The 19995-nt window shown below is 45.4% G+C and overlaps 1 protein-coding gene and 1 long non-coding RNA gene across 10 annotated transcripts in view; one reads left to right on the forward strand and one right to left on the reverse strand.

Moving 5' to 3' along the window:
* TNR (tenascin R) overlaps positions 1-19995 on the forward strand; it is a 410842-nt gene that overhangs the window by 360630 nt on the left and 30217 nt on the right. For all 3 annotated transcript variants that reach the window (XM_017529944.1, XM_037739057.1, XM_017529946.1), the window contains 6 exons: positions 10562-10651; positions 11705-11968; positions 12558-12827; positions 14016-14135; positions 15010-15156; positions 18390-18509. In XM_017529944.1, coding sequence (XP_017385433.1) covers positions 10562-10651; positions 11705-11968; positions 12558-12827; positions 14016-14135; positions 15010-15156; positions 18390-18509 — 1011 coding nt within the window. The remainder of the gene's footprint in view (positions 1-10561; positions 10652-11704; positions 11969-12557; positions 12828-14015; positions 14136-15009; positions 15157-18389; positions 18510-19995) is intronic.
* The window catches only part of LOC108305350, a 226398-nt gene that overhangs the window by 67598 nt on the left and 138805 nt on the right, over positions 1-19995 (reverse strand). The window lies entirely within an intron of this gene.

Here is a 19995-nt window from a genome sequence, read left to right on the forward strand (position 1 = left end):
TGTTCCCTGGGAGTGTTGAGACCCAGTCAACACCTCTCCTGAGGCGTTTGGCTCACCCATCCAAGAAAACCTGCCTGCCCAAACTCACCAAAGGGTAGAAGACTGGAAATGGGGATGGTTTTCAGATGAAGGAGTTACTGTGCAGAACAGTCATGGACCAGGAGCTGCCAATGTTCTCAAAGACAGAGAGTTTGTTTAACTTGTGTCTTGGATTCCTGCAAACATATTTGCTGTCTTGGTGGACAAGGGATACACAGCAAAGAGTGCGTACAGTAAACAAGGGCAGTCTAATCAAAGTGGTTTTCTTCCCAAGTTAAAATCCAAGGCCGCCTTGCCAAATACAGCCGGTTAAAGTAAATATAATAAATGCCTTTTCCAGACAGATGCGATCCTGAAGGCATAGCAAGGAGATGGGAAGATATGCTGACCAAGCAGATTAACAGGGTGATTAGGCAGAGAAAGGATAGACCAGCTGGCATAGGGCCTCACAGAGAGCTAGAAACAGTCACAAAAATTAAGCTAAACCAAAAAAAGAAACAAAAAACAAAAAAAAACTGAAATGATACAGGAGGGAACTGATTCTAAGCACAGCCCATCCCTGCCTAGAGCCGCAGGCTAATTTGGTAATTAGCAGTTATATAAAATGGACGGCTAGCTGTTCAGATGGAATATGCACCATGAAATCCTGAGAGAGACAGAAAACCCAGACACATCCTTGTTATTATTTCCCAGTACTGGGAAAAAAGATTCAACACTCACGGATCATCTATCTTATTCCAGGCACCCTCACACAGTTATAGCTTCTTTCATCTTCACAGCCACCCTCATGAGCTGGGTATGGTTAGCATCCCCTTTATACAGATGAGGGAACTGAGGCTCGTGGAGTTTGAAAACTTGCCCATGTTCACAAAGCTGGCAAGGGACACAGCTGTGATTCAAAGCCAGTCCCTCCGAGTCCCAGTCAGAAGGTTCCCCTTCCCCAGCTACTTCTGCTAAAGAAGTAAAATGTAAGGGACAATCCACATCTAAATGCCACTGACCTAGAAGGGATGGGAAAATTATTCTTGAGTAGGGGGCTTAAATAGGTTGATTTTTTGTTACAGTCAGATTTAAAATATTTTGAATATGTATATCACGTTACATTACTTTTATATATTACACATAATTATTTGAGGAAGCTCGCTGCTGGGGTGATTTATAAAGGCAAATAGCTTAACATAATTTAAGAAGGGATTATTGGCACATGAGGAAATCAAGTATATTTGTACTCACTGAAACACTAGTTGCAAGGATTGCTGGTTCTCTTGCTGAGGCTTCCAGGGAATGGAAGGGAGAGCCACGAAAAAGAGAAAGGAACAAAAGGGAGAAGCTTGACTCTGGCTCTAAAACACTGTGCTTTCTCCCTCACTCTCCAATGTGAAGCCTAAAGAGTTCAGTTTTTCCGCCTCCAACACCTGTGTTCAGACTCAGTTTGATTTGAATGCTCTGCTCCATGCAACATGCTAAGAGCCTAGACTTTCAGCTCTGTATCCAGGCTTGCCACTTGCTGTGTGATCTGAAACAGTTGATTTAACCTCTCTAAGCCTCTGTTTCTTCATCTGGTCAAGGGGACCGATACCACTGACCCCACAGCGCCATCATGAGGTGTTCATGAGGCAATACATGTAACTAGTTGAAGGTAGTGCTTCTGACAACAAACTACTCAGTAAGTGGATGACAGTGGTGGAGAAGAAAGATATGAGGAGATCTGTGAGCTACTGGATGGTTTAGGATGGCCTCCATTAGTCCACGTGGCGTAGTGGTGTAGAACCTTGCCTCTCACAGCGTGGTACAGCACCAGCAGCCCGGGCATCACCCCCAGAAATGTTGGAGGCCTCTTTCCCCAAGAACTACCGACCCAGAGCCTACATTTTAGGACCCCTACTTCAAGGAAATCCATGAGCGAGAAGCAATCACTTAGAGCACAGCTTTGGAAATCCCCCCAACTCAGGTGTGAAGCCAGCTTTATAAAGTGCGCATCCTTGAGCAAATTTCTTCAACTTCCTACACTTCAGTTTTCTCATCTGGAAGACATCCTGTCTACCTCACTAGGTTGTTGTGAGGATTAAATGAAATCATACATAGATCTCTATTCAAGCACTTAGGATGGAGCCGGGCACACAGCAAGCACTCAATACCCATTCAATTTTTTATTGGTATTAATCCTCACAAAACTCAGACCTGAAGCCATGGCAGCCTGGCCTTTGCCAGGCACAAGGTCAGGCCCCCTTTACTCTCACTGCTGACTCTCAACCCTTAAAGCTCTGTGGCACCTGGTTTTGCTAACCCTGCAGGAGCCCTTGGCTCTGAGGCCACCATTTTCCACTTTGCTGTGGAATCCAGGCGCTTCCTGACTCTCCTGGTCTCTGAGTCATTCCCAGGGCTCGCTGGTAGCAAGTACCCTCTTTCAACCTCCCTCTTTACAAATGTCATCCTCTGCCACATAGAGTTGAGGCTGAGGCCCAAAATTCCAAACATTCCCTCCACCTCCATTATTCTCAGGCCCAGAGAATTCCTTCTGGGATATGAATTTGGTTCTGAAGAACAGACTCAATGTCTGTAATGATTTTTTTTTCTCTGCGCTGATGGCTTCTGTAAGTCTGTTTTAGGCTCAGTCACTTAGCCTGGATGATGTCTTTTTGGCCTGTGCACCATACCTATAGTCCTTAAGGGGTCCTTGAGTGTTACACGCCTTACCAGCCAGATTAGAACCTGGCAGCATGTAACAGGGTACAACACTACTCTGCTTTCTGGGCAGCAACAAAAAACAATAAATCATTTAGAAAACTCCAAGTGGAGGGAAGGAGGGTGGGAAAGAGAGACGGGGGAGGGAGAAGATTTTTAGTTCCTGATTGCAATTTGGCCAAAAACATCAACTTCCCTGCCTGGGACTAATGCAAATTACAAACACTACTCTGGCCTTTGCGTCTGAGGTGACTGTTCTAATCTGTCAACAAAAAGGCGGGTGGCTGCTGTGTTTTAGCAGAAGGGAGGAGGCTTGCCCCCAGCCATCCACACTCTCTCACCTGGTATTCCCTCATGAACAGAAGCCCAGGATCCTTGAGGATTTCATGACCAGGAAACAAGGCAAAAGGAGCCAGGCCCACATGGCCACAGGAGCCCCATGCTCTCACAACCATCCCTTCATTGCGCCCCTCACCCACTCCACAGGGCACCTGCCTGTGGCTCATGGTGGCACTTGCCAACCTGCTGCCTCTCCCTGTTCCAGAACTATATGTCAGTTGACAAGCTGAAAAATTGCCAGCAGAACCTAGGAAGTCCAGAAGCTTGACAGTTCCTGCAGACATGATACAACATAGGACTGCAAGAAAACAGACTCACAGCCAGCCACACATGATGAGCTCACACCACATGCACACACGCACACACAAACACACCTACACACCCTTGCACTTACACTTAAGCACATACACACTCATATGCACATACACACACATACGCACACATACATGCAGACACACATACACACCACACATGCTCACGCATTCATTCACACACTACACTTTCATATACCCTCACACACACACACTTACACACACTAGGCTGACGTCTGCAAGCATGTCCTGATCATGCTTTGGAAGTTGCCACCTTCAAGGTTTCTGGCCCAAATGGGGTCTAGTGGTGAGAAGGTGGGCTCCTCAGGGTACCCTGGCAGGCCATGTGCTTGTCCACAGGAGAAGAAATCTGAGACTCCAGAGGGAGTCCAGCTGGCAAGTCAGCACTGACCACGGCACTCGATGTCTGCACTCCCTGATGGGCCAGTGCACAAACACCAAACCCAGCGCCAGACCTCAATGCCCCGCAGCTCTTCTGAGGAGGAGAGGACCAGGCACGGGGCCTGGGGGCCTGGGCCAGACGGTGCTCAGCCTCCTTTGGGCGAAGTCACAGTGACCCCAAGTGGTCACTTTGGTAAGGCACCCTCTAAACCTGGTGTTGCCTTCCAGGGGCAGCAAGGTGGGGAGTGGGCTGCAGAGACTCAAGTAGAAAAGGAAGAAAGAAAAGGCAAAGGCTTCCACATACCTCTTCTTCACCGAGTTGGGACATACAGGGCCTATCCCTTATTTGTCTTAAAGGCTGGGGATGAGGGGACCAAAGGCAAATCCAGATGGGGATAGTTCAGCTGCAGCTTCCACTTCCTCAGCAGGGAGAACTTGTTCACAGCGACGACCCAGAACAGGGACGCTGCTGTAGGACAGAGCTGATGAGCCGTGTTTCTCATTAATTCCACCAGCAACAAGAATGTTCCATCTGGGAACAATCCTTAAAAGTATTATTTTTCTTATCAAAATGGGCTTGTTAGGCCAGTCCCTTCCTTTAAATCAGGATGGAATCGGCTGCTTGTCTTGCAACTTGAACATGATGCACACCCAAAAAAGCAGGGAGATGGCCTCAAAAGCCTGGCTTGTTCAGAAAACCCTGAAGATGCACCTGTCGTTATCCAAAGAGATAAGTGTGGGGAGGCTGGGAGCTCAGATCTCCATTTAACTAAAAAGTAGATTGGTGCCTATCTGGTGTGATTTCAAGGGCTCTCCAAAGATCCTCTCCACATATATCCCCTATGAAACTTCCAGTCTCCACATTCCACTGATGGGAAATTTCTCTATAAGGCACCCTATATTAGTCCATGCGTCTCCATGAATTATTTTGCCAGAGCTGCCTTTGCATGCCCTGTTTTCTCTGTCTGGGATGCCCTCTATGCCACCAGGTGTCCACAGATCCTTCAAAACCCAGTCCAGATACTCTCTCTTTGAAATCTCCCAACATTCCCCACGACCACCGCCACGCTGCTTCTATGCCTGTTTTCTCACTATACTACATACTGAAAGAAATCAAATCTTTGACCCAAAAGACCTAAGAGTCTAGTGAGGAAACCAATACGAAAACTAACAACAATAACATACTTCCTATAAAAACCACAGATGGACTGCAAGTTCCTTGGGGACAGGGTCCTCAGTTTGTCCCTTTCTGTGAAGGTAGGCACCCACTGCACTAGGGCCAATCACACCCCTAAGCTCAGTTTCATAGACTTGAGCTTCACAGACACTTGGGAGATGATCCCAGGGATTTAGAGATGGAAAGGTTCATATTTCCTCATGTCCATCTGAGCCCAACCAAGCCTGCAGACCCCAAGTGTCTTATTCATGTTTTTGCTAACAAGAGACAGCAATCTCAGTTCCTTGGGCCTCCTTCTCCCTACCACTTTCCCTGCTGGCAACAGAAAGCATGAAGAATAGGTTTCCAAAACAGGGCTAAGTGAGTCACTCTGCTTTTATCACCACAGTCCTTGCAGTGTAGGTGAGAATGTGCTAGGTCCTGTTCCTCTCTAGCCCTAATTAATCTATGAAAGCTCATTCTGCCCCATTCTGACCACTAGAGAAATCCATATTTCCTTCCCACTATCTTTCTTTATCTCAGCTAGCTTCAAGTTCCAACTCAAATACCTCCTCTGGAAAGACTTATCTGACTATTACAACCCATGCTGATCTTGTCCTATTAGCAGCCCCTGCTTCGGTCCTGTATTAGTCCATTGACATTACTATAAAGGAATACCTGAGGCCGGGTAATTTATAAAGAAAGGAGGTTTGGCTGGCTTACAGTTCTGCAGGGTGTACAGGAAACATGGCACCAGCATCTGCTTCTGGTGAGGGCCTCAGTAAGTTTACAACCATGGGGGAAGCCGGAGGGGAGCCAGCACATCACACAATGAGAGAGGGAGCAAGGTTAGCGGGAGGTGCCACACACTTTTAAACAAGCAGATCTCACAAGAAGTCACTCACTGTCTTGAGGACAGCTCCAAGCAATTCATGAGAGATCCGCCCCCATGACCCAAGCACCTCCCACTGGGCCCCATGCCAACGCTGGGGATGATAATTCAACATGAGATTTGGAGGGGACAAGCATCCAAATTATAACAGGTGCCAAATCACTCTCGAATTCCAGTTTACTTACTTCACCCTCCTCCTGGCCTGTAAGACTCAGGGATGGGAACCATGCTATGATGTGTCGGAAAGAGCAGGGGACTTGGATCCCAAACTTAGTTTTATCATGTGTTAGTTTTGTGACCTTGACCAAGGAATAGACTTCTCAGAGCCCCTGTTTGCTCAGCTGTAACACCCTATCGTAGCGCTGCAGGGAAATTAAATCACATGCGTGAATCTTTAAGAAGCTCAGTTATATATAACTGCATAACTCTTTGCCATCAGACACTCAGAAATTCTTCATTTTTTACCCCTCTTTTCCTTCCCTCCCCTTCGTCATTATTCTTTTCCATGTAGCTTAGTGCTTGGCATATTATGGGTGCTCACTAAATAATTTACTTTTTTAGAACAGATTCCTTTTCATCCCCAAAAAGGCAAGGCTAATGTCTTGTTCAGCTCACACAGCCTTGTGCCTGACACAAAGGAGGCCCTTAATAATATTTGCTGAGTGGATGACTATGCTTTAGGGGTTCCAAGAAGAATGGGAGTAAGGTGAAAGAGTTGAGAAAAGCATCAGCCTCCAAGCTGAACAAAGAAAGTTCTATAAGGAATGGAGAGTAGTGATTTCCTATGGGATGAATTTTCTGTGCTATTGTTAAGAAAGGGAACAGAGCCATTTATATGTTACCACTTGCAGGAGTTTGATGGAGAGATAAAGGGGGCGTTATAGAGAGCAATGGGGTCTTGAAAAAGTGAGAAATCCCTAGGAGTACTCAGAGCACTGATATATAAGTGCACTAGCTATGCCTCGGATACATGTTTGTTTGTTTTTTTTCCAGCAGAATTGTATTTTACCTGCTGGCAAAGAGCAACAATTCACTTGTACCATGGAAGAAAGCTTCTGAAAATCAAAGTAAAGCAGCAGGCGCACACCTATAAGCGAGCCCCACTTTTCCATCCTCTAGACAGAAAACCTGGGAAGAAAATGTTTTAAATTCTGCTCTGCAGTTTTCTGGGAGATGATTCCATTGTAAATTATTGAACATTTCATTTAAGCTTCATAAATAAGAAACTGGGATGAAAGTGTTACATGTTAGAACTGTTTGGCAATGTATAATTTCTTACTCCCTCGATCTGTCACCCTTCATCTATGCTGGAGAATTTCTACTTCATTATAGGCAATTGAAGGTCTCAATCAGTTCCCTGAGAAAAGTAGTTTATTTCCCAAAGGTAATCTCATTTCTGCAACCAAGGATGTACCTGGGACTCACTGAGCATATTGACAGAGATAAATGTGTGCTTCAAAGGGATCTGGGGGTGTTGCAATCGCCCACTCAATCTAGAGACAGGTACTTGGCCCAGCCAGGGACAAGGTCCTCACTGCCACCTGGATTCCCTGAGTCACTGGTTTTCAACAGAGCCAACAGGGTACACTCCAGCAAACCAACAACAGGTGAACCCATGACCAGCCTTTACTTGCCTGAGGCAGTTTTTATAGTAGATGAGATACACACACACACACACAGAAGAATCAAAATCCAGGAGAGTTCTCTGTGCAAAGTAATAAAATATTAGCTATTACCACTAAGATCCAGGCTTTGTATTTTAGTGGACTTTAAACACTTTGATTCATGTAATCTTCATGATGACCCTCAGATATAGATGCTGTTATTATTCTCATTCTTCAGAAATTGAGGCTCTAAAATGTTAAGTCATCAAAATTACATAGGTAGAAGGTAGACGAGACTGAATATAAACATAAATATGTCAGATTTCAAAGGCTGTCTAACTTCAAAGTTTACCTCCACTGGTGTTGCCACTTTAGAGAAAGAAAGAGTTACGGGTTGGGAGAGAATGAAGCTGGTTTAAGAAAAGAAAAAGAGGGCTGATTCTAATGTCTGCCCAGACAGGGCTTCAGGACTGCATTCCTTGGGGAAAACTGGCCTGGTAAGCTCTGCCATGCTTCAGCAATATTTATTGCATGGGCTGCCCTAAAGCCCACTGAGGATGGGGATGAAGAACCCCTGGCTGCCAGGCAGCGTTCCTCTTGGCCAAGCCAAGCCATTTGTTAAAGAAATGTTGCTCGAGGTATTTCTCATCAAAATCAGGGATTCTAGAGAAATCACAGCTGCCCTGAGGAGCCGGTGAGGTGGAAGGAAGGAATAGGACATCCCGTTCCTCCTAAAAGCCCTGAACTCAGACCAAAATCCAGGGGGCATCTCTAGCTGGTCACAGACTTACTCTGTGCCACAGTTTCTTTTTATAAAAAGATGATGTATTGTGTTGAATAACAGTCCCCTCAAAATGCATGTCTACCCCAAACCTGTGAGTGTGACCTTATTTGGAAATAAGGTCTTTACAGATACAGTAGAGTTAAGATGAGGTCATACTGGATTAGGGTGGTCCGTAAATTCAATACGACTGGTGTGACTGGTGTGTTTATAAGAAGAAGGGAAGACACAGACACATAGCGGAGGGCCATGTGTCTACAGAGGCAGAGACTGGAGTGACGCAGCTACAAGCCAAGGAATGCCAGGGACTGCCGGCAACCACCAGAGCCTAGGCCTCCTAGAGCCTTCAGAGGAAGCATGGTCCTGGCAACACCTTCATTTCAGACTTCTAGACTTCAGAACTGTGGGAGGACACAATTCTGTTTTAAGCCACACGCTGTGTGATAATTTGTAACAGCAGCCACTGGAAGCTAATGCAGATGGAGAAAAGACTGCTTATCCCCCCTTCCTCTCAAGGTTGTGATGAGACTCCAAAGCACATTCCATTTTGAAAAGCACAGATGTTATATAAACACAAAATAGCACAGCAATCAGCCATGAGTCCCTGCAAAGCCCCACAAAGAGCCTACTAGAAGGACTCAGACTGACCATTGGAGGCCCCTCGGGTGATCACTTGATTTTGTTGGTTTTTTTTTCCTCTTTCTTTTTTTTTTTAAGATGGAGTCTCTCTCTGTCACCTAGGCTGGAGTACAATGGCATGATCTCAGCTCACTGCAACCTCTGCCTCCCAAGTTCAAGTGATTCTCCTGCCTCAGCCTCCCAAGTAGCTGGGACTATAGGCATGTGCCACCACACCTGGCTAATTTTTGCATTTTTAGTAGAGATGGGGTTTCGCCATATTGATCAGGCTGGTCTCAAACTCCTACCTCAGGTGATCCACCCACCTCGGCCTCCCAAAGTGCTGGCATTGCAGGCAAGAGCCACTACATCTGGCCTTTTTTGGGTTTTTCTACAATCCCACTCCTAATAGACAAAGATGAGTTTGATGCCAGTTGTAATAGATGAAATAGCCCTCAAAGAATCCCCAGCACCTATGAATATAACCACCTTACGAGGCAAAAAGGACTTTGTAGGTGTGATTAAATTAAATTATCTTGAGAAGGAGAGACCAGCTTGTACTATCCAGGTGGGTCCAACGTGATCATAAGGATTTTCATGAGATGAATGTAGGGAGGTCAGAGTCAGAGTAGATGCAATGACAGGAGCAGATGTCAGAGAGAGAAAACAGATTTGATCATTCTAAGCTGCTGGCTTTGAAGATTTAAGAGACCATGAACCAAAGAATGCAGGCATCTAGAAGCTAGAAAAGGCATGGAAGTGGATTTTCCCCTAGAGCCTCCAGAAAGAATGCAGCCCTGCTGAACTACTTTAGATTGTAGACCTCCTGAACTAACTGTAAGAGAATCCATTTTTGTTGTAAATCACTAAATTGTGGTGATGTGTTACAGCAGCAATAGGAAACTACTACACCAGTCAAACCTGTTAGTCTGAAAATGAATGTGAAAGAGGGCAGTGAGAGAACCCAGAGCTTCAGATATCCTAGAAGCCTTTCAGGGATCCTTTGTAGTAAACCCCCCCAAAGGATTTCCTCAGAGAAGCTTATACCCTTTAGTGGGATGGTTTTTGCATTTCCTCTGTCTTCCTGGACTCCCCTGGAAGTTATTCTAAAATTAGATGCACAGCTTTAGATATTCTGAGGCCCGAATTACTGAACTTGGCAGGGAGCCCACAGCAACGGAGCTTCTGCATGCCCCTATTTGACAGCCATGTGCTTAGAAAAAAGTCCATCCACTCTTGCTCCCTAGAAGGGACCCAGGAGTCCCATATGGCCTCAACTCCTATAAAAGGTGTAGCTTGGTCTTTGTATGTAACATTCAAGAAATGCTTTACAGGCCCGTGTCCACACTGTCTCTCTTGATTACATATTTCCAAAATTCACAATTCAGGCAAGAGATTTCCCTCACTGGTTCAAGCCAACCTGAGACACTAAGCATACAAGGATTCCTTGTATACTTCGGTGAGCACACCTCTGAAGGTCACTGACAAGGCAGCCTCAGTGCCTTCCCAGAGAGCCTGGCTGCAAGAAGGAAGCTATGCATGGGCTGATTCATCCTGTTTGGGATTCCTAAGTAGTGAAAGTGGGATTTCCTAATAGTTGAAATTAGGAGAGTATTCAAGGAGGACTAAACACAAGGTATGAACAGGCGTCTAAGATCATTTTGTTCCCTGCTTTCAGCCTTCCTCGCCCTGCCCCATACACAGAATAATGTTTGTTTCTCTACCCACTGATAGATCTGGTACCTGGCACTGAGTATGGAGTTGGAATATCTGCCATCATGAACTCACAGCAAAGTGTGCCAGCCACCATGAATGCCAGGACTGGTGAGTAGGAGGACTGCTGAGGAAGAAGACCAGGTTAGCCTATAAACCCAAGAAGTCAGGGAGGCTCGTCCCAGCAAAAATTAGTCAGAAAGCAATGTCTCCCAGGGGACAGGTCCCTGGTGACAACTGTCAGCCTAAATACAACACCCACCCTATGCCTAACCTCTGACCACTGACCTGCAGGATGGAGTCACCCTCTTCCCCACAGACCTATGCTCGCTACCTCCCAATCCCGCCACAGTCTGAAGAGCTGCTCAGAGCTGTACAGAGCAGACATGAAAAAGCTTAAACAGGTTGATGCCATTGCAGGCCGTATTTTTATCCAGACCACCCCGACAGCAGGCAGAATGGGGCATCCTTCACCCTGTATGCACCACAGAGACCCTCACAAAAGCCACTTGGGTGAAGACCTAGACTTGCAACAACCCATTAAATCTGAGGGCAGAAAAAAAGTCCAGTTGAGACCCTTGCTGCTCTGGATTCAGCAGTTTTGCTTCCAAATCCTGGATAAATTTCAAAGTCATTTCAGTAGCTGTGGTACTAGTAGCCTGGGCTGGGCTAGGGATTTTAGACAAACCTCTCTAGAGAACCATAAGGACAAAGGTCTCCAGGTCCTCAGATCTAGCTGCCTGCTAGATATGGTTAGAACAAGTCAAAATAGCCTCAGGGCTGGAGGCTGCTATTGCCAAGAATGGCATATCCCTACTGGGTGGTGGCTACCATTTTGTCCTTATTGGTTTATTGAGAAAGGATGGAAGAAAATGAATATGGAGAGCTTGAAAATCAGCAGTCAGCTCTGTCCCAGAGGTGGATGCAATCCACTGGTATTGGAGCTCATAATGCCTTTCTGCAGATTGTTTGTCTATTTGCCAAGCCTCTGGCCATCATTCAGAGGGAAGGTGCTTAGTAAAACATGAGATAAGTGTCATCAATGACAAGCCAGTGCTCATAGTCAGCAGGCCTGCTGATAGCTTGGAAGCACACAGGGCAGGCCAATAAATACTGCCCTCCTCTGGAACCTATGTAAAATAGGCCATTTATGTCGATCCACAGAACTTGACAGTCCCCGAGACCTCATGGTGACAGCCTCCTCGGAGACCTCCATCTCCCTCATCTGGACCAAGGCCAGTGGCCCCATTGACCACTACCGAATCACCTTTACCCCATCCTCTGGGATTGCCTCGGAAGTCACTGTACCCAAGGACAGGACCTCATACACACTGACAGATCTAGAGCCTGGGGCAGAGTACATCATTTCCATCACCGCTGAGAGGGGTCGGCAGCAGAGCTTGGAGTCCACTGTGGATGCTTTCACAGGTACCAGAGCAGCAGAAATCCCAGCCAGGTTCAGGGATCAGTAGATCTTAGTGTGAGAAATTCATCCAGGCAACTCACTCTCCCAATGTTCCATTTCTTTTGGAGAAAAAAGAGATGGATAGAAAAGTATAGAGGCAAAACCAAGAAGCACATCAAGAGGGAAGGCTTGGAAGTAAAGCAGAGAGGTGAACAACAGTGCTACCTGCCTGAAAACTTTGATTGTTCTATGGCCTTGACATAGTAGTTCATTCTGTCCATCTTTCCCTGCTGCAGTAAATCAGTGGGAATTCAAAGGATCTATGGGATCATGTTAAATTCCTTCCAGGATATAGGCTTTCAATCCTGGGTCAGTATTATGATTAACTCACAGAGGTATTTCTGATTTTAACAGAATCCATTTTCTCATATTTGGATTGGAAAAAGTGGAGTGAACAGGACTGGAGAGTGAGGAGGTGGAAACTCTGGGTCAGCGGGTGAACATGTAGCCCTTATTAGCAAGGAGAGCAGATCCCTTTATCCCAGAAGTTCTTCTAGCCCAATGGCCCATCTCCTCACATTTTTCAGGATCACCCATCTCCTCTCTTTGCAGGCTTCCGTCCCATATCACATCTGCACTTTTCTCACGTGACCTCCTCCAGTGTGAACATCACTTGGAGTGACCCATCTCCCCCAGCAGACAGACTCATTCTGAACTACAGCCCCAGGGATGAGGAGGAAGAGATGACAGAGGTCTCCCTGGATGCCACCAAGAGGCATGCTGTCCTGATGGGCCTGCAGCCGGCCACAGAGTATATTGTGAACCTTGTGGCTGTCCATGGCACAGTGACCTCTGAGCCCATTGTGGGCTCCATCACCACAGGTGAGGCTGGAGGACTTGGCAGCAGGTGATGAAAGGGATTCTCACAGTAGCCTTTGACACATCAATGAAATTTTAAAAGACAAAGACCCAAGGAGTAAGGGACTGCCTCTATGGCTAAAGAAAGTCCATGAGGTGTTCTGAAACAGCTACTCCCTCTAGTGCTACAGAAGATGCATTAGATGAGAAGCTCCCATTTGGAAGGTGGGACAGAGTCAATGTCTTGAGAAGGTCAAAGCTTGACTGCATTTGTCCAAAACACCTCCCACTACCAGCCTAGAGAAAAAAACACTGAAGAAAGCTAGTCTCCAAGAGGACTCCCTCTACAGTGAAGAGACACCTGTTTCTATTCTGGAAAGCCATCTCTTGACTGCCCAGAAAGGTCACTGGTACAACTGATGCTTCCTTAGTCTCACATGGGACTAGCGTGCAATCAGGTAGTGACCTGGCATTCAGAGAATGGGATTGATCCGTATTTTACTTAGAAAACACAGGCACTCTGAGATGAACTGGATCAGTCCCAGCTCATTATTCGCAAATACAGTTAGTTTCAAGTATGAGGTACATGTGGGTGAAGGCATGTATGTTTGGGTCATTTCCTATTTACTAATAAGAACTCACAAATTGGACAAGTAGATTAAACACTCAACTGATCAACTCTGTGATCCCCCAGCAGTCAAAAAAAATCCAGAGCATAAATGAAAAACAATTTAGGAAAATGGATTTGTTCTGGACTTGGGCTCTGAAATCGCTATACAGTCAATAGGCAGTTTTCAAAACTAAAACCGAAGGTGGCTGCAAAAAATAAGAGATACAGGCAAAACTGGGTTTGTCTTTAAAAAGCTATCCCAGAGAAAATGTCTGTATTTCTCCCCATTCAAAACAAAACATATGAACTTTAAAAAAAAAAAACAGTTCCTCGTTGGCCTGGAGATAGGTAATAGGTACAGAGCTTGCCAACTTGGCTTCTTGTTGTTCAAGTGTTCTCCATTAACATAGCTTTGGCCATACCTACAAGGTTGCAAGTGAAACATGAGCCTGGCCATGGTTTTAAGGATACCCTGTTACACAGAAAGATCTTGTCTGCCTTTGGGACAACATTGGCTTTTGGTCAACATAAAACCAGGGATGAGAATTTCTTTTTCACACTGTGCTTTCTGTCTTTTTCCCACAACCACTGGGTCCTTGTAGGAATTGATCCCCCCAAAGATATCACAATTAGCAATGTGACCAAGGACTCAGTGATGGTCTCCTGGAGCCCTCCTGTTGCATCTTTTGATTACTACCGAGTATCATATCGACCCACTCAAGGTAACAAAGTTATTTGATTTCTCAAAGATATTAGGATTTGGGTGAAGATTATGGGAGAACTAGCATATCCACAGAACATCCACTCCTGCCTGCATTTTTCCTCCTCTCTGTGGCATCCTCCATCAGAATGACAGTGGGCTGGTGAGCAGCCAAGAAACCTTGCACTCACCAATGCCTCTTGAGAAAGGCTTGATTATATTCACCCTGAAAGCAGGCCTTTCACTAGCAGAGTTAACTGGTCACCATTATCTAGGCAGTGTCATGAGAAACAAAGAGCCCTAGAAGAATCTGCCAAGAGCAAGGGTCACATGAACTTTCCTATGAGAATGAAGTTTCAGATGAGGATCCAGAGGGATGGCTAAAGACCCAGCAAAGCCAGATGGAGCATTGGAGGGAACCACAGTGATGTGGTCCCATTTCAGCCACTCCAGCCAAGTTATGAGTCAGAGGAAATTGGCCCAGACCTCACCTGCATCCTGCCAGTTCTTGCTGGTACATGTGGCATTGTTAAGAAAGTAGAAGGCACACTCACTTCCAGTGAGGACACAGACAGCTCTCCAGGCTACACTGTCTCTGGACTGTGTGGACTGCTCATTGCATCTTAATATCATTGTCTTAGAGAAAACCAGCTTGTTAGGAAACCACTTAATAGGTAGCTCACTTTTCTTTGCTCCAAGGAGCCCAGAAAATAAAGGAGTAAGACCAGTGTACAAGCCCCCTTCACACTCCAGCATTCCCAGTGCATGAACCATTTATTGTCCTTCCCCACTGAGTGCTGAGCCCCACACCCATCTGTGCTTCATTGACATAGACTGTTCCAGGGACTACTTGAATGAAAGAGCTGCTGAACTTTATACATTCTGCTCTTCTCCAGTGGGACGACTAGACAGCTCAGTGGTGCCCAACACTGTGACAGAATTCACTATCACCAGACTATATCCAGCTACTGAATACGAAATCAGCCTCAACAGCGTGCGGGGCAGGGAGGAAAGTGAGCGCATCTGCACTCTCGTGCACACAGGTAGGCGTGTCTCCCTGCTGTGTCAAGTCAGGACCCTGGCTGAGGACCTAGGTGAAATTGTTAGGGCTCATACATAGGTTCTGAAGGGTGAGGCTCCATTTCAGGGTGTTCCTCCCATTTACTGTGTTGTGCAGGGCAATTTGCAATTTCTCTTCCCCTGATATTCCTCTCTAATACTAAAAATTTAGAAAGTCACCCTCTAGAAGTCTTGCTGGTTTAGGTTAAGCATGTTCATGGAACTTCCAATATAAATAGTGCCCTTTCAAAGACATGTGGTGGAATTGAAATCTAAAACAGACACCTGAATCATTCATCTGATTTTGTAAAAGACTCGGATAAGGAAATTTCACCTCAAAGGAGAAAAGGGTTGTTATTCCAGTAGTGAAATTGGGATCATGAAATTCACCATCAGATATGGCCAGAAACCACCAAGAAGCTGCATTTGCTCTTGCTTTGTGCTCCAGGGAGAAAGAAGGCACCAAAGTGGCCGTAACTCCCTCACCCGGGACGAAAGCAGTGGAGGGGATGTGGCTCCATGGGCATCCTGGGCTGCCTGCAGGAGCACCGTGTAGCTCATGTCTCTGACAGGCCCCCCAGTCAGATCCAGACGTCTCCGGCATGCTCCATCAGCTCTTGCATAATGACTAAAGGAAGGGAGGTGCAAGGGAGAGTCTGGCTTGCAATATAGGAAGGTGGGGAAGGGTAGTCCAAATCCCATGGCCTCCCTCTTGAAAACACACCCATGTGATGGGCCTCAGGAGAAGGCTCCTTCGGTAGTGCCACTGATCCTCCGCCTCTGGCCCCTCAGCAAGTATACCATGTAGAACTTCCAAAGATTTTCTGTAGAGCTCACTAGCAGGCACCGCCAAAGTTTTCTGTTCCCAAGCCCTAGACCAAACCTCCTAGTTAAGCCATCATTCTCACAGCACATGGGAAAACATCCAGCTTGCCTTATCAGGAGAACACCTGGATTTTCTATGGTTGCTTAATTTCCCTGGAGAATGGTATTCCCAAATGAGGGAAATGTACTTTGGAATTCCTCAATGCTTTCGTAGATGTCCTTAGAAGCTCAGAAATAGCATCTCTAAAGCAATGAGTCAAGAAATATTCCTTCAAAAACACAAAAATTATTCTTCTGAAGACAGCGCTGGATATTCCTGTCTTCCCTAGTCTCCTTCCAGGCTTGTAAGTACAGATAACTCAGCCATTCAGTCCTGTTCTATCTATTAAATTACCTGTGACCACCAAAATATCAACAAGCCTTGACCAGAAGTGGGGTCCAAACAAAAAGAAGCCTCCATCCCACCTTTCTGAACCTAGAAATTCATATTAAAGAAATTTCCCATTGAGGATAATAAAGTGTATTTCAAGAGCCCCTAACCCCAAGATAAAAGAGAGCAGCAACTTTAGTCAAAAACTCATTTCTTTAGCAGGGCATGGAGTCTCAGCTACTAGGGAGGCTGAGGCAGGAGGATCGCTTGAACCCAGGAGTCCAAGCCTGGAGTGAGCCATGATCACGACACTGCACACCAACCTAAGTGACAGAGCAAGGTCTTGTCTCTCAGAAGAAAAAAAATTCCTTGGATTCTTGGTCATGAGCAGCTAGTATCTCTAAAGTAGATATTTGGTTCACCAACTCAAATGGTATGCCTATCCAAACTGCCCTCCTTCAAGTCTAGGCAGAACTATTTTGCCAACTTCCAATAACTAGATTGCCCCAGAATGTCTTATTTTGCTGTTGTTTTTTGTTGTTGTTTTACCTTGAGGTCTATGATCTTACAACTTTCGGAAGTGAGTACTCCTACAGGGTGTCATGTTTGTCTCATGGCATCATGCATGTCTCAGATCAAGCCAAGTATAGTGTCATAAGGGCTACATTTCAAAAACTCTTTGAACACACAGATTATGGATACAATCCACATTTCAACATTATGAAAATATTTTCCTGGTTGTTTCTTTGTGTTAACGGACATAGGCAAGTGAAAAAACACTTTCAGTTAGAGAATAGGGCCAGATCAACAGCAGGTCTTGGTTCTCAAAAGTAAATTGCATGATGCTTAGGTTGAGCTGATACCCAAACTGTTTTAATAACATCCACTTGTGGCTGGGCGCAGTGGCTCACGCCTGTAATCCCAGCACTTTGGGAGGCCAAGGCCAGCAGATCATGAGGTCGAGAGATCAAGACCATCCTGGCCAACATGGTGAAACCCCATCTCTACTAAAAAAAATAGAAAAATTAGCTGGGCATGGTGGCACATGCCTGTAGTCCCAGCTACTTGGGAGGCTGAGGCAGGAGAATTGCTTGAACCCGGGAGGTGGAGGTTATAGTGAGCCGAGATCGCACCACTGCAGTCCCGTCTGACGAAAGAGAGAGACTGTCTCAAAAAAAAAAAAAAAAGAAAAATACAAAAAAAAATCTACTTGTAATAAATTCTAACTTGATGGAACAGAAGCACAGTAATAAAGCAAAGGCTTAGAGCATGGGCATGTAAGACTAGAAAGATGATCCTATGACAAGCACACACTCTGTTCCCCCAACAGGCCCTCTTGACCTCCCTAGGCCTGGAAGAATCCTCTTGACTCTTAATGCAACAAAAAGAATACCAAGGACTCAGTCCTGAATGAGACTTGTGAGCAGTGAAACAATCATCCAATAATCAGATTTGACTTTTGAGGCAACCTGACTGACCCCATGTAGACATTCCAGGGATGGATCTTCTATATTCTCTGTCCTAGGGATACTCCTGACCCTATGGAGTTCCCACCACACTTCCTGAAGCTCATCAACAGAGATCTTTCCCGAGGCATACCCTAGCATTTATAAAAGTGCCTGGGAAGTATGATTATCTCATTAGCTACAAAATTTTAACAACTGCCATGTGCTCTTGGTTGCTACATCTAGATTCAAACATTGAAAACCCATTCCAGCCATACCTTGAAGTCCTTTGTAGTACCTGGCACAGTACTGTGTACGTAAGAAGTTAATGAATTAATTAAAAGGAACAGCTGGGGGCAGTTGGGGGAGAACTGGATACTTGAGAGGCGGGAGGAAGGGAGAAATGGTAGAGGCTGATGGAACTAGAAGAGGAGAAAGGGAAGAGGTTTTTGCTCACTTCATTGTTTTGTACAGTGCAGCACCAGTCGTGCACCATGAGTGGAACTTCTGAGATCATTCCCTACACTTCCACCCGGCAGCTCCTCTTACCTTTAACTGATAATCGATTCTGTTTCAGCCATGGACAACCCTGTGGATCTGATTGCTACCAACATCACTCCAACAGAAGCCCTGCTGCAGTGGAAGGCGCCAGTGGGTGAGGTGGAGAACTATGTCATTGTCCTCACACACTTCACAGGTGGGTGTCTGCAGGCCTACAGATCAGGCAAGTGGGAATGGTGGGAATTGGAGCTGCAGACCAGTATGATGTGCATACACAAAACATTTTATCAATCTGAAGGACAGATTAGAAATGTTTCTGCTTCAGGTATACTATGAAGCCCTTGAGATAGCCCCAAACTTTAGGCCAGGCACAGTGGCTCATGCCTGTAATCCCAGCACTTTGGGAGGCTGAGGTGAGTGGATCACTTGAGGTAAGGAGTTCAAGACCAGCCTGGCCAACATGTTGAAATCCCATCTGTACTAAAAGTACAAAAATTAGTCAGTCGTGGTGGTGCACACCTGTAGTCCCAACTACCCAGGAGGCTGAGGCAGGAGAATCGCTTGAACCCAGGAAGTAGAGGTTGCAGTGATCTGAGACTGCACCATTGCACTCCAGCCCAGGAGTTGCAGCAAGACTCCATCTCAAAAAAAAAAAAGATATCCCTAAACTCTGCAAACTGTATCAAATCTAGGAACTGAGAAAACTGAATCCAAAAAGTGCAAGAAAGGCAATTAACCAAAGGCAAGTACAAAAACAGAGCAATAGCACTAGGACAATGAAACTCAGAACGGAGCTAAGATTTGCCCCCAAAATGCTACAAACAAGAAAGCAGGCTTTTCTAAATATTTGCAGAGCAAGAGAAACACTTAAGATATGGGACTACCAAGCTTGGAACAGATAATACATGATCACAGGTGACAAAAGATTCAGGACTACTAAACTCTTCTGTTGTTTCTGTCTTTTCTATTCATATCTAGCACAACAGGTTTCACCAACACAAAATCTTGAATTTCACTGTCTTCTGCATCATGCTTGTTCACCTCACACCATTTGAAGTTGAACAGAACAGAGAAGTCCCAAGCAAAATAGTGTTGAGTCCTCCAAGTCTCTAGGCTTGGGGAAATTATTTCACTTCCTGCATCAAACACGTGATCACATTCATTGTTTTGGATTACATTCAGGAATCCAGAGAACAAAGATACCAGAAGACAGAAGGCAGGCAGCTGTTTTCGTTTTCAAAAATGGCAGAGAAAGCCAATTGTGTAAGCTGCAAAGAAGTAAATTCATTGTCAAAGCTTGGGAAGGTAAAAACTAAAACAGGCTATTAAACAACTTGGAAAAGGAATTAGTGATATACCAGCACAGGTTCACTGAGCGAGAATAAGTTTTATCAAAACTACTTTATGTCTTTGCTTTCATTGGCAAATCTGCTAGTACATTTGTATTTCAGCAAGGCGTTAGAAAACCCCATTTACCCGTTAGACCTTAGTTAACATGGAAAAATACGTGAAAGGTCCTATTTGGAGTTAGCTAGAACTGTAGCTGACTGAATGACCCTCCATGAAAAATGGATATCATTACTATGGATATGTCCTAACCCCTCTGTGTGCATGTACAATCCATCTCAATTCCTTCCATCCCTCCTTGCGTACTATGATCCTCCATTTTTTTTTTTTTTTTT

The sequence above is a fragment of the Cebus imitator genome, unplaced genomic scaffold (assembly GCF_001604975.1).
Source record: "Cebus imitator isolate Cc_AM_T3 unplaced genomic scaffold, Cebus_imitator-1.0 Scaffold62, whole genome shotgun sequence".
Taxonomy (NCBI): Eukaryota; Metazoa; Chordata; class Mammalia; order Primates; family Cebidae; genus Cebus; species Cebus imitator.